General features: G+C 42.7%; 1 protein-coding gene across 3 annotated transcripts; it reads right to left on the bottom strand.

Annotated features, from left to right (window-relative positions):
- Positions 1-353: 353 nt before the first annotated feature.
- Positions 354-12160, bottom strand: LOC110503653 (inositol polyphosphate 5-phosphatase K). Of its 3 annotated transcripts, XM_036961310.1 has the most exons (14): positions 11994-12160; positions 11772-11874; positions 9897-10002; positions 7505-7609; positions 7208-7316; positions 6768-6884; positions 6429-6604; positions 5798-5909; positions 5380-5489; positions 2675-2912; positions 2200-2337; positions 2026-2109; positions 1843-1947; positions 354-1644 (listed from the first exon to the last, which is right to left on the bottom strand). In XM_036961310.1, exons 2-14 carry the CDS (start codon positions 11785-11787, stop codon positions 1570-1572), a joined length of 1491 nt encoding a protein of 496 aa, XP_036817205.1. In that variant the 5' UTR covers positions 11788-11874; positions 11994-12160; the 3' UTR covers positions 354-1569. The 3 variants fall into 3 exon arrangements, with proteins under 3 accessions (XP_036817205.1, XP_036817207.1, XP_021437765.2); XM_036961312.1 differs by lacking the exons at positions 11772-11874; positions 11994-12160 and adding an exon at positions 11444-11714; XM_021582090.2 differs by lacking the exons at positions 11772-11874; positions 11994-12160 and adding an exon at positions 11057-11221.
- Between the last annotated feature and the right edge of the window lie 2832 nt (positions 12161-14992).

The following is a 14992-nucleotide window of genomic DNA, read 5'->3' as shown; positions in this document are numbered from 1 at the left end:
TCTTCCAGTCACTCCAAGCCGAGACAGAGGACGTTAAGAACAAGCTGGTGTCCATGTCTGCTAAGTGCCAGGAGCTGGCGAGTAGCAGACCTGGCGCTTACTGTATACTGTAAGGAACATTGCTTCAAGCAAATGAGTTGATCAATCTATTTATTTTATAAAGCCCTTCATAACTGTTGGAACTATTTACTTTTATATTTCTCTCTGATGCTTTTATGTTTTTCCTCTTTGACTAAAGTGTAAATCAGTTTACTGGTTTAAAACACTTGAGACTGTTGTGAATTGTTTTTGTTCCCGAATGTCCGTTATTATTGTCCTCCTAGTATAAATCTTCTAAATACCCGTTCATAAAATGTTTTTAAAAAGCTTTTATTTTATATTAAATGTATAGTTCTTGTTCCAACCAATAACATAAAACAGTGTAGACTACATTGTATCAAAGGTTTAAAAATGACTTGTTGCATTTCTATTCCAGTCTAGTGATAAATGACAGGCATCATTTTTTATTTCAGCTTTAAATAGGTTACAGTATAACATTTGTTTTTATTCATTTACCACATGTTACTGAGAAAATAGAGCACTCCTAATTTTCAATATACTGTAAATACAGAGTCAATGTACAAGCGTTTTCAATAAGCAAATAAAGATTTTTGAACAGGTCTCGCTTATGCTGAAATTGGTCAAAGAAAAAGTACAAGAAGTTCTATAGATTAAAAGTTGATGCGTACAGAACAAGACTTGCATATTTTTTAAGAATAAGAACAATATAATCATTTTCAAACACACGAATAGATAATCAAATAGGAATTCTATAGTTGTGTACCAAAGCATCCATTGAACAGTTATCGACTGGTTGTTAACATTGAGGCACTTGTTGAATCCACTGTTTTCTTAGATATCTTTTCATCCCCAATCACACTTACTTGAACCAAAATCACTTCAATAAATACCTAAACCAGTAACCTTTTACGCACATCTATAAAAAGGGCACGGTCATGAATGTGAACAAGAACAAATTGTGCGATATATTTCTCGGAATGGCATAGCACAAAGCGTTTTGTTAGCAGAGGGAAAATGTAAATGTATCAACCATTATTTAAAACAATGTCATATTCATGCATTAACAATACCATTATATGATTGGTCGGATTCTCAAGTGAAACAGCCACGACTCTGAAGTTAATGTTCGACTTCTGTACAACCTACCTGGAACATCTGACAATGTCCAATGTGTTCTGTATCAATCCCAGAGACAAAACAACCTCTCTTAAAACGACACTGCCAATATCTCTCTGCGACTGATTTTAAAAGCGGGATCAACATCTGAACTTAAATAAACGCGAAGGTTACTGTTGTTACTGTTGCCACAACTGGCAGCGGAGAACAAGACAGAAACAGTTATGATTCATTAAAAACAAAGTGCACTGGCCCACAGTTAGGTAACAGTTAGGTAACATTCCATGACTTCAGCAGCACCACAGCTTGCAGACAGGCCACCAAAGGTCAAATGTGTAACAGCATCGACGGACAGACAGTGTTAAGAGGTCATGTCTGGTCCACTCACAGGTCCTAACTGGCCTTTTCAAGGCCGTCGATGTTCTCCGGCGCGAGACCTTCCTCAACGGCCACCTTGGACTCGTGTACCTAAAATCAGACGGAGACATTTCTACATTCAAACTTCAAATGGAGAATCTCCAATATTTTTAGTCCAGGAGTTCTAGGACTAGACAGAAGCTGCATCTAGAAAACTGGCCCAAAATGTATGTGAATGCATGAATGTTAGTATGTATATTCTTCTATGTCTGGACTGTTCTTGGTGGCTTACAGTAAACCTGCACTTACCTTAAAGGGTGAGCTAATACCCACAATGCATTGGAGCGTACTGCAGTAATAGCAGAGCACGCACTCCCCTCCCAGCGCCGGAATCTCATCCTTGCTCACATAGACCTGGGTAAACACAGAAACATATTCAAGCATCTCCATGTCATCAAACACAAAAAAGACACGCGCGCGCAGTCATATTACCTGGGTGAGCTCGTCATTAAACGAGACCTCATCATCCTTCACCCAGGTGTAGGTAATGTAGTCCGAAACACTCCTGAATCCCACCTGTAACACACAAACACAGACCTGTTAAAAACTACACAGACCACACTTCTATGATTCAAAAGAACATCGGAGGGTTACGTCGACTCTGACCTTGTAGAGGCCGATCCAGTCCCAGGCGCTAGAAGGGAAGGGCTGGAGGGGGCTGTAGATCACCATGGCGTCAAAGTCGGCGCTCCATTCACCCTCGGCACACACGCGCACCAACGGCGTCTCGTACATCTTCCTCAACTACAGTGTGGGGATAGACAGGAGGGAACGGCAGAACAAACGGAGGGAAGAGGTAGTCAGGATTGGCTAGAGGGTGAAGGAGCATAAAGCAGTATATTTGCATCATACGGTTTCGTTATAAAGAGTCACGTTGGAAAAGAAGATCAGGGCCTGTATTCAAAAAGCGCCTCAGAGTAGGAGTGCTGATCTTGGGTCAGTAAGTGTCGCCTCTTAGATCACAATGAATAACATTATATGGACAGGAAGGAACTGATTTTTAGATCAGCACTGGTACTCTTTAAGACTCTGTTCATACGGTCTCAGATGTGGGAATGGGAAATGCCGCTGCCTCAGTCACCTCCAAGGTAAAGATACCGATGACAGGCTTGTGGTCGCTGACGCCGTACTCCATGTTGCTGGTGTATGAATCCTGCTTGAGTTTCAGAGGGAACTCTTCCTCCTCCTGCTGATTCTTGGTGTTCTTCTCATCCAGACCAGAGTCCCTGTCCTCGTCCTTCTCCTCCTCTGGGGGTGGCTCTTTAGGCTTCACCCTCCACAGGATCCGGTCTGTCCAGGCCGGCTTACGCATCTTACCACTGGGCAGACAGACAGACGGGCGGACGAGAGAGGAGACACGGATTTAGTGAGAGAGCGAGAGAAAATAATGATTAAGTCACAATGGGAGAGATGGAGAGGAACCGGAAAACGGACAAGCGAAGAGATTTAGTGAGAGACAAACAAGATGTGGAGAAACAGAAAGACTGAGTTCCAAATGTATATCACTTAGAATGCATGCCCAATACATTGAATAATTCTAGCAGTCTGCTAGTATGGATATTTGAACAAAGCCTGTGAGAGAATGACATGAGAGAGTGTGTTTAGAGATGGAGAAAGTATGACGAGGTATCTCATAAGGTAGCTGGATTTCTTTAGCGTTTCCACCATCTCAGTGTTACTTCAGTCTGCTCTACATGATGGATCAGATTCCGCAGTGCTTTGTATCCTTTCATATTCCTCATTAGTCGTCTCTCATAGCGAATTCGTTTTCCATTCTGTCTCACTGGGTGACTCATACAGTGAGTGCCCTCTCTATTGTACTGATTAGTGCACAGAGGTGGAGACCGTAAGTATTGACACTGACACACACACAAACAGGAATAAATACATAATGTACAGCTAACAGTGCATTGGAAAGTTTTCAGACCCCTTGACTTTTTGCACATTTTGTTACGTTACAGCCTTATTCTAAAATTGATCAAATGTATAATTTCCCTCATGAATATACACACAATACCCCATTATGACAAAGCGACAACATGGTTGTAGACATTTTTGCAAATGTATTAAAAAAAACAGATACCTTATTTACATAAGTATTCAGACCCTTTGCTATGAGACTAAAAAATTGATCTCAGGTGCATCCTGTTTCCCTTGATTAACCTTGAGATGTTTCTACAACTTGATTGGAGTCCACCTGTGGTAAATTCAATTGATTGGACATGATTTGGAAAGGCTCACACCTGTCTATATAAAGGTCCCAGTTTGGTGGCAGCATGTCTATATAAAGGTCCCATGAAGCATGGTGGCAGCATCATGCTGTGGTGATGTTTTCCAGCGGCAGAGACTAGTCAGGATCGAGGGAAAGATGAACGGAGCAAAGTACAGAGAGATCCTTGATGAAAACCTGATTCAGAGCGCTCAGGACCTCAGCCTGGGGTGAAGGATCACCTTCCAATAGGACAATGACCCTAAGCACACAGCCAAGACAACGCAAGAGTGGCTTCAGGACAAGTCTCTGAATATCCTTGAGTGGCCCAGTGAGAAACTGGACTTGAACCCGATTGAACATCTCTGGAGAGACCTGAAAATAGCTGTGCAGCAACGCTCCCCATCCAAACTGAGAGCTTGAGAGGATCTGCAGAGAAGAATGGGAGAAACTCCCCAAATACAGGTGTGCCAAGCTTGTAGAGTCATACCCAAGAAGACTCGAGGCTGTAATCTCTGCCAAAGGTGCTTCAAAGTACCGTTTATTTTATTTTATCAATTTGCTAGAATTTCTAAAAACCTGTTTTTGCTTTGTCATTATGGGGCATTGTGTGTAGATTTATGAGGGGGGAAAAACAATTGAATCAATTTTAGAATAAGGCTGTAACCAAATGTGGAAAAAGTCAAGGGGTCTGAATACTTTTCCGAATGCTCTGCATATAGCGATTTGTTACAACTATTTAATGAACAATCCAAGCGGCAGGGAAGAAGGTTGTGCTGTATATAACCAGCAACCATGCCTGTTATAAACTGACAGCGGCTTACGCCCACACAGAGGCAATGGTACAGTCGGCTAGCAAAGCTGCTCTCTCTCCGTATGAGGGCGAATGGTATTGTGGGAGTTAAATGAATTAGGCTTAACAAATCCAGAACACTGTGTCCACTGAGAATGGCAACCACCTCCGCACAATGCTGATACGCTTCAATGGGGATTTTCCACCGGCTTCATCTGGAGAATAAAGCAACTTTGATAAACCGTATGTACTGTTAGAGACAACTGTGTTAGCTGTAGAAAACCCCAGAAGCACACACACACACAAAGAGAGAGCAAGGACTGGGGTTCTGTAGGCACCATTTTGTGGGAGAGAGGGGCATTTTGACTTTCCATTGCAAAAATCTATCCGTCACTGCCTTGCAACCGTTTTAGTGGGCTTATTGTGAAGGAGCAGAATACTGCTTAAGGGGGATTAGGGGGGGGGGGGGCATTAAGAGAGGGGTGTTTTGAGCAGCTTACTGGAAACCAAACCATGTCCCGTGGGACCTGTGAAGTCAAAAGAGAGCAGAGTTGAGCATTTGAAAAAAATGGTGTCTTGTAAGGAAAGCAGGAGTCAGCTCAGCAAAAGCAAGCAGGAAAGAAGACACGAAAGTGACAATGCTGAAAGAGTGATGCTTTGTCGAGCCAAAGAGTAATACACATCAGGAGAGAAAGTGTGTGTGTCAGTGACTGTGTCTGTGCACGCATAACTCGATATGTGTGCGAGTATTCCCATACGCCTGTGATTGCAAGTCAGCCATTACCTGCTGTCATAGCAGTCAGAGAACCTGTTGAATTTGTAGGTTGGTTGAAAGTCCAGAGGTCCCTCGTCAAACTCCTGCAGGAGAGCCTCCGTCTTCTTCATCATGGTCAGCTGATACAACCACACGGAATGACAACAAAAGCATTACATTCAACCTCCTCAGGAAATACGATGGCGGCATCCCAAATAGCACCCTATTCCCTTTATAGTGCACTTCTTGCACTTCTTTTGGATCAGAGCCCCATGGGCCCTGGTCAAAAGTAGTGCACAATGAAGTGAACAGGGTGCCATGTGTACATCCCATGTCTTACATGCGTGAGAACAAGACAGCTAACTGTACGTGTGTAAAATGAAAAGCCAATCTATGTATAGTATGGTCCAAGATAGAGCAAAACAAATGCATCCCTCATGAGTCTGACCTGGTCTTTGCTCCACAGCAAGTTGAACTTATGGCTGGTGATGCAGTTGCGCAAAAAATGCATGCCGTGATCTTGGATGCGGAAGTTCAAATCCCCAAACCAAAAGACCAGCCTGAGAGAGAGAGAATGAGAGAAAGAGGGAATGAGAGAGAGAATGAATGAGAGAGAGAGAGAGAGAATGAATGAGAGGGGGAATGAGAGAGGGAGCGAGAGCGAGGGGGGGATGAGAGAGAGGGAATGAGAGACAGGGAATGAGAGAGAGGGAATATGAGAGAGAGAGAGAGAGCGAGCGAGAATGAGAGGGAATGAGAGAGAGAGAGAGAGAGAGGGAATGGGAGAGAGAGAGGGAATGAAAGAGAGGGAATGAGAGAGAGGGAATGAAAGAGAGAGAGAGAAGGAATGAGAGAGAGAGAGAGAGAAGGAATGAGAGAGAGAGAGAAGGAATGAGAGAGAGAGAGAGCAAGCGAGAGAGAGAGAGGGGCCAATGTGAACATTCAACACAGAGAGAGCACAGTAGTGCTTAAAATCATATCACAAGCAGATGTCAAGCTCCTCCATTTATAATACCGAAGCAGCAACTGTGTGAATATAGGAAAACACACTCCCTCAACTGCGTTTAATGTATACTGACTTGTGGTCGAGGATGTGCGGCGTCTTTTTGGGGTCAAAGGTCTGCGTGTCCAGGATGTACTCGAACTCGTCGACGCGCTGCGAGGCGTACTGCATGTGTGCCGCCAGGTGACAGTTGAGGAAGCAGAGCATGTGGCCGTAGAAAGACAGGCGGATGGACACCCCGCCTTTATTCCCCTGTTGGGCGCAAGGTCAATCAATCAAATTTATGAAAAGCCATTTTTTTACGTGAGGCTCACACACAATGCCTTATAGGTGCATTTATAACACTTTTAGTGCATTATAACACTCGCTATAAGCGGTCATAATAACTAATAACATCCACTGAGCCTGATCTTACCCAGTAGCCGGAGATGCCTGTGCGAGAGTAGGTGTCCTGGATGTCTCTAATGAATGGAACGTGGGCCAGTTTGGAGAAGAACAGCAGTAGGAGGCCCTGCATGCGGATGGAGGACACCTGCAACACAACAAGACACCAGACACCCTGAGATCGCTTCATCTAAACCTGGGCTATTTTCAGACTCTTAAGTATCCTGAAGAAAGACCAGGATGAAAAGGCAAACTCAGAAGTGTGGAAGCGGAGTGGCACAATAGAAGCTAATGATATTACTTTGAAAGACAAGGAGGTGAAAATAAACGGAGGACAAACTACGTTGGGAGCACATTCTTCTGTTGCTTCAGACTAAGGTTGGTGGCATGAAACTTGATCAAACCGGTCTATGGTGCTGGAAGTGGTATGGTTAGGTGTTATGGTGCCATATTGTCCTACTGTTGTTGTACCTTCAGGTAGCCTCGTGGTGCCAGGCTGGACATGAAGAGATGGCTCCAGGAGTCCTCAACGGCCATGTCTATGATGAACCTGTGAGGAGCAGAGTACACCTCCTGGAGACTAGAAAACACACACACACACACACACACACACAGGTTATAACTAATAAACTTACTGAAGCATTTTCACCATGCCACTTAGAAAGAACTTTGTAAACTTTACACAGTAAAAAACAGATTTTCCTGTCATGCCATTGTACTGTGTCTTAATCAATATCCAATCAGCATGCAGTAGCTCCGCAACCCCACCCAATCACGTAGAGGTCTGGGGTCTTTGGGAAGTCCAGGTGAAGCAAGGAGCTGATGTCATCTGGAGGATCAGCTGTAGCAACATTCCACGTGACCATGTGAAGCCTGGAGGGAGCGAGAGAGAGAACGAGAGAGGGGTTAGAGAGGGGGCGATGGAACGCAAGAGAGAGGGAAAGAAAGAGGGAGCGAGAAAGAGAAAGAGAGTACAGCAGATTATGATTCACTTGCACAGCAGCTTTCCACCAAACTCATTTGAGCAAAAGCCTGACAAATGGGACTGCAACTTTCAGAAGTTTATTTAGTTACACAACAACATCATGTTTAGCCAGTCTTGAATGGAACGTGGTGGTTGATAAAGCCTATTCACATCTCTAACCATAGCCTATATCAATTCAGATACTGTGAATGAAGAACACTTCTCAACGAGGAACTAAGCCAATCCCTTTCCATGTCCTAAGCACAGAAATAAATCAAACACTGAACATTGACTTATGATCTCTATGGTCCTAACACCATAACCTTTCAGTTTTGTTAATAAAAGGGCATTGTGTGTCATCCAATCAAAACAAAGGATAAGCGTGCCAGAGATCACGATCCAGAACGGAAGAGACACACTGCCTGCTCTGAGCTCAAGAGGCTGATCAAACAAGGGTCCAAAGCCTAAAATCAAGACATGAAAAATGTGTCTAACTTCTCAACCAACTCAGACCCTCTGCACTCAGATAAAGACAGACAAAATTGGAATAAAATGGAGAAGTTATTGCTGGACATTTTAGTCAAGAAGAATCATTAGTATCCAGTCTTACGATACTTTATGTTCATCAACTAAACCCTTGCAACGAAGAACCATATGCAATGCATTTGGATTGAAAACAAATCATATGACGTTATAAAGACAGAGGAAGTGGAGGTCAAGTTGAAATAAGGCCAAAGAGAACAGAAAAGAGGAACTCTTTCCTATCATGTCCACCTGAAGTTCTCTTTCTTGAGAAGGTTGGCCCTTTTACCACAGATGAGGAAGGTGTTGTCCAAGCTGCCTACCACATGGTCATGGAGCTGGGGCGAGGGGTCCAGGTCATCCACGCAGGTCATGAGCTGGGCAAGGCGCTGGCGCAGCAGTAGGTGGCTGCCCGAGGACTGGGTGGCAGAGCTGGCTATGCTGTCCGAGCGGACGCGCCCTACGAGCGAACCGAACAACCGGCAGACCTCATCCATTGTGTGTGATCTTCTGGAAGGAATCTCAGTGTCGGGAAGAGAGGAGGAAAATATGCAGGACTAAACTGATGCGATGAGAGGTTCAGAAAGGCAGGTGATTCTTGTTTACATGGGGAACATTTCACTGCAGATCACTAGTTTCTCCTTTAATGGAGATTTGGATACTTGAATCTTTGCAGAGGTCATAGGCAGGGTCTTCTACAGTGGTCCAACTACAGATGTATGTCCTTGGCGATTCTTTCTTGTGCCAAGATCCATCAAAGGGAGACCCTCATCACAGCACTTCCCCTTGGCATCATGTGTGAGTCTGAATCTGATATGAAAGACCATACCGAACTCCTGCTGTCACCAAAGCACAGAAAGGGCTACAGATTCACCAAAGGTCCTGTCTTAGAATTCCTTACGGTATAACAGGTGGAGGAAGAGCAGCTAGGACATATCTCAAGACTATTGTACGCTTCCAGCCTCTGGAAGTGAATGAGAGACATAAGAGTATTTTTGGAGGGTCTGAAGTAGACTGAGAAGGATTGGGGGCTAAGCAGAATCAAGAAGGGGCCACATGAGACCCACTATGTGAAAACCAACCCCTTAATGTTAGAAAATGTATCTTACTCTGTAATAATTTGCTTAACACCCGTCCAGAATGAGGAAACTCTGAGCAAGGCTTAAAGAGAAAGACAAAGTGGCAGTGGTGGTGGTGGACTTTGGGGCCCAATCATCTGCTTTATTGAACTTTCCTCTGATTTGGAAAGAGTGGCATGGATTATTTCTCTAATACAAGTGGGAATGCAATGCACTGGCAAACCTAATCACAATAATACTAATTTATTGTGCTCTCAGCTTTGTATTGGGTGCTGGCACTGCCAGACAATGTGAGGTTAAACTGTGTTCTGTCTGGAGGAAAACAGACCTAATAAGGAAATAGTAAGCCTGTGTTCATACACTAGAATGACATTTTTGAATTGCCTGCACAGATATCAGATAACCAACAATCCAACCATGTGCAGTTCTTTGTCAGGTCAAATGCTATGCTGCCTGTATTGCTGAATATGACTCGGTGTGCGGTGTCCATTGACCGTAAACAAATTAAATGTGCAGTGTCTCCTTATGCACAAAACATGCTCTCTAATCAAAGTTGTTAGCCGGAGCTCATATGACCACAAGGGGACATTCAAACCTGAAAGTGTCTTCGTCGCAGCAGTTCTTCTCCATGCTGACTGAGTTCTTGACTTGTGACTGGGGGTCTTCCTTGGTATCATCGTCATTCTCCATAATCTCACCAGCTGCAAAATCATGGAATTATGATAGTGTTAAAAACAACAACCTCAAGGAATCGTTACAAACAACAAACTTGTGATATGAAAGCACAGCAATATGTTTTCTGAATAAAATTGTAAAAAGTATTGAATGTCAAGACAGGAACCCTAGCTTGCTAGCTAATGTAAAATAGGGTCCACTGCTCATAACGTCATTTCTAGTGGTGTAAAGTACTTAAGTAAAAATACTTTAACAAGTACTACATAAGTCGTTTTTGGGGGTATCTGTACTTTACTATTCATATTTTTGACAACTTTTACTTCACTACAATCCTAATGACAATATTGTACTTTTTACTCCATATATTTTCCCTGATACCCAAAAGTACTCGTTACATTTTGAATGCTTAGCAGGAGAGGAAAAATATCAAATTCACGCACTTATCAAGAGAACATCCCTGGTCACCCCTATTACTGCTTCTGATCTGGAGGACTCAACACACATTTGTAAATTATGTCTAAGTGTTGGAGATAGCCTCTGGCTATCCGTAACTTGTTTTTTTTTAACAAGAAAATGGTGCCGTCTGGTTTGCTTAATATAAGCAATTCGACATTATTTATACTTTTACTAGTACTTTTGATACTTAAGAATATTTCAAAACAGATACTTTTACTCAAGTAGTATTTTACTGGGTGACTTTCACTTTTACTTGAGTCATTTTCTATTAAGGTATCTATACTTTTACTCAAGTGTGACAGTACTTTTTCCACCACTGGTAATTTCTGATATCAATATTTGCTAACCTGACTCCCCTGCTAACTAGCTTGATAGTTACAGTATAGTAGATGCATGCAAACAACACTCTCTGAATTGCAAACGTTCAACGTTACATTGTGTTCTCTGAATTGACATTTCTGAACGTTAGGAATGTTTTTACACATTAGATGAGAAGTTAGCTACCCAAGTTATTCGCTAGCAATTAGCGTAGTTCCTTTAAATTAGCTAGCTATTGTATCTGTGTTTAGGATTACAACCGATTAAAATATAGAACAAATAATACATGTACAATGTTCTTACTACCTGGCAATGCCTGTTGTTTTGTCGTAGCCTACTCTCACTCGGATTACAGACATTTGCACGAAAAAAAAGACAATTGGGTGAGATTACGCAACATTACTTTGTTTACGTTTTGCACATGCACTTCCTCAAAGAAGAGCTTCTACTTCTATGGTGCTTTGGCAGCCCGCAAACAAGCATTAGAGGAGAATGCCCCCACCTACTGTATGGATGGTAAACTATATAAAAAAAATATGCATTATAGGAGAGGGATAACAACGTCATCATACAAAAATAAACACATTCCAATTCGAGTCACATCCCTGTGAGGGCAGAACATCCGTTGACAGGATTATATGCAACGCCATGGCTGTAAACTCAGAGTCCCAGAAAACGTTCTGCTGCACTCACAATGATTCCAATTTTCTCTGATTTCTTCGTTGTTTGTGCTGTGAAGTTCATGACCATTGCAATAAATGCTACGAAGTCCACCCTTTCCACAAGTAATATATCAGGAGCCCTTGATTGCCGAGGAACATTCACTGGTGCAGTCTCCACAGTTGCAGCATATGACCTCAGCTGACATTTGATATTCCTCCCATCTGCATACACTTGATACATGCCCAAATCTTTGTAGGGGCTTGTGCACAAAAGCACTTACATGGTATGTCATAAAGCTTCACATGAGAAGGGAGAGACTTATCAAAAACAATAATTTGGATGAAGTGGGTTTCCTTACTCCATCCACCATACATGTCAGTCGGCCTGCACCAATCACTTCACCTACTTCCTCAGGTATATCATCTGCATCCCGAGAGATAACCCCCTTGACCGGCGCCCTGCTTTGGAAATACATATACAAAACATTCAATTCAAAAATCTTTTTGAGGCAGAATGCAAGCTTCTTCTGTTCCGCGGACACACAGAAAATCTGATTAAGATCAGCTCTTGTGACTCTCACATATGCCACCTCACTCGACGCATCCATGACACGTTACTCTTCGTGACTTCAAACGGATCCCCCGGGTAATATTGTTCCAAAACTCCTACTATAAACAAATCTAGGGATATCTTAGTTTCTATCACAACTTTACTGAATTCGCTTCCTTTCTTTTTCACGACTGTAGCCCATTCGTTCTCACGCTCATCTTTACCCACCCGCCATCACTTTCAAACAGAACATACATTTCCGTCAAATCAAAGTTTATTTGTCACGTGCGCCGAATACAACAGGTGTAGTAGACCTTACAGTGAAATGCTTACTTAAGTAAAGCAAGTAAAGAAATAAAATAACAGTAAAAAGACAATTGAAAATAACAGTAGCAAGGCTATATACAGACACCGGTTAGTCAGGCTTATTGAGGTAGTATGTACATGTAGGTATGGTTAAAGTGACTATGCATATATGATGAACAGAGAGTAGCAGTAGCGTAAAAAGAGGGGTTTGCGGGTGGAGGGACACAATGCAGATAGCCCGGTTGGCCAATGTGCGGGAGCATTGGTTGGTCGGGCCAATTGAGGTAGTATGTACATGCATGTATAGTTAAAGTGACTATGCATATAAGATAAACAGTAATCTTCTCTACAGTACTTCCTCAATGATTGAGGGTAAGTGAGGTCAGGTCAGTGGGACCATTCTAGCCAATGAGAGGGCAGGTACGCGTGTGAACAACAGGCACAACAAAGTCGTTTTTCTCAAAGTTGGCGAAATGCTTCGTGCAACCTCTATTATCAGTAAATGTTTAACTGACCAAACATTACAAAACCTCTACTCTATCAAATAATTTAACACTCTCGCATAGACCTCCATACAAAAAAGGGCTTATCTCACATGGACAGATTTTGGGCTGGGTAAATCCTCTCGCCTTTTAGTCCCTATTACAATTTAGACAAATGTCTGAATGGATGACATACTGACTGGCTGAACTGAATTAATTAAACATTCAAATATGTTGGAATTATGAGTTGCATGCATGCGCTGCACTTTTTGTCTAGTAGGCAAATAGGCCTAGATTAGGGTATGACTATGGCTGCATGGCTCCAGAAGAGCATCTCTTTGAGGGGGGCTTTTCCGAAGGCGCTGCATGGAGATCACAAGCTCTTCAACTGGGCAGCCGTATCGCAATGGAGGGAATAGCCTATAAGAAGACTACCTAAGACTACCGCAACAGAGTTATTGTAAAGTGTGTGAATAAGCTTATGCCAGACGTAGCCTACGTTTAATCTTTCCGTTGTTCATTTCAAAGTCCATATGTTCATGACCCGATTAATCTAAATCATGTCAAATGATTTTAAATTCATATTAACCCCTCCTACAAAATATGCTTTGGCAAGATTTTGAGTGATGAAATGCACTACCGGTCAAAAGTTTTAGAACACCTAGGGTTTTTTTATTTTCTTATTTTAACTATTTTCTACATTGTAGAATAGAAGTGAAGACATCAAAACTATGATTTTTTTTTATTTTCTTTATTTAACCAGGCAAGTCAGTTAAGAACAAATTCTTATTTTCAATGACGGCCTAGGAACAGTGGGTTAACTGCCTGTTCAGGGGCAGAACGACAGATTTGTACCATGTCAGCTCGGGGGTTTGAACTTGCAACCTTCCGGTTACAAGTCCAATGCTAGTCCACCACTAGGCTACCCTGCCGCACACATATGGAATCAGGTAGTAACCAAAAAAGTGTTACATCAAAATATATTTTGTATTTGAGAATCTTCAAATAGCCACCCATTGTCTAGATGACAGCTTTGCACACACTTGGCATTCTCTCAACCAGCTTCACCTGGAATGCTTTTCCAACAGTCTTGAAGAAAATCCCACATGTGCTGAGCACTTGTTGGCTGCTTTTCCTTCACTCTGCGGTCCCACTCATCCCAAACCATCTCAATTAGGTTGAGGTCAGGGGATTGTGGAGGCCAGGTTATCTGATGCAGCACTCCAAGACTCTCCTTCCTGGTAAAATAGCCCTTACACAGCCTGGAGGTGTGTTGGGTAATTGTCCTGTTGAAAAACAAATGATAGTCCCACCCAGCGCAAACCAGATAGGATGGCGTATCACTGCAGAATGCTGTGGTAGCCATGCTGGTTAAGTGTGCATTACATTCTAAATAAATCACAGTGTCAACAGCAAAGCCCCCCCCACACACACACCATCACACCTCCTCCATACTTCACAGTGGGAACCACACACGTGAAGATCATCTGTTCACTTACTCTGCGTCTCACAAAGACACGGCGGTTGGAACCAAATATCTCAAATTTGGACACATCAGACCAAAGGAGAGATCTCCACCGAATGTCCATTTCTCGTGTTTCTTGGCCCAAGCAAGTCTCTTCTTATTGGCGTCTTTTAGTAGGTGTTTCTTTGCAGCCTTTCGACCATGAAGGCCTAATTCACGCGGTCTCTTCTAAATAGCTGATGTTGAGATGTGTCTATTACTTTAACTCTGAAGAATTCATTTGGGCTGCAATCTGAGGTGCAGTTAACTCTAATGAACTTATGCTCTGCAGCAGAGGTAACTGTGGGTCTTCCTTTCCTGTGGCTGTCCTCACGAGAGCCAGTTTCATCATAGCACTTGATGGTTCTTGTGACTGCACTTAAAAAAACTCCAAAGTTCTTGAATTTTTCTAGATTAAGACATGAAGGTCAGTCAAAGTAATGATGGGCTGTCTTTGCTTATTTGAGCTGTTCGTGCCATAATATGGACTTGGTCTTTTACCAAATAGGGCTAGCTTCTGTATACCCCATACCTTATCACAACAACAGATTGGCTCAAACGCATTAAGGAAAGAAACTCCACAAATGAACTTTTAACAAGGCACAGCGGTTAATTTAAATGCATTCCAGGTGACTACCTCATGAAGTTGGTTGAGAGAATGCCAAGCGTGTGCAAAGCGGTCATCAAGGCAAAGGGACGCTGTTTGAAAAATCTCAAATGCAAGATATATTTTGATTT

Source organism: Oncorhynchus mykiss, chromosome 24 (assembly GCF_013265735.2).
Source record: "Oncorhynchus mykiss isolate Arlee chromosome 24, USDA_OmykA_1.1, whole genome shotgun sequence".
Taxonomy (NCBI): Eukaryota; Metazoa; Chordata; class Actinopteri; order Salmoniformes; family Salmonidae; genus Oncorhynchus; species Oncorhynchus mykiss.
This window is presented reverse-complemented; position numbering and strand designations above follow the sequence as displayed.

Bases quoted from the DNA above. Each gene is read 5' to 3' on its own strand.
- LOC110503653 (XM_036961310.1), bottom strand. The intron at 2,913-5,379 runs GTAATGGCTGAC...CTGTCTGCCCAG, and splicing joins TCTGACTGCTATGACAGCAG to TGGTAAGATGCGTAAGCCGG. The intron at 2,110-2,199 runs GTCAGAGTCGAC...TGTGTGTTACAG, and splicing joins ACTGGATCGGCCTCTACAAG to GTGGGATTCAGGAGTGTTTC.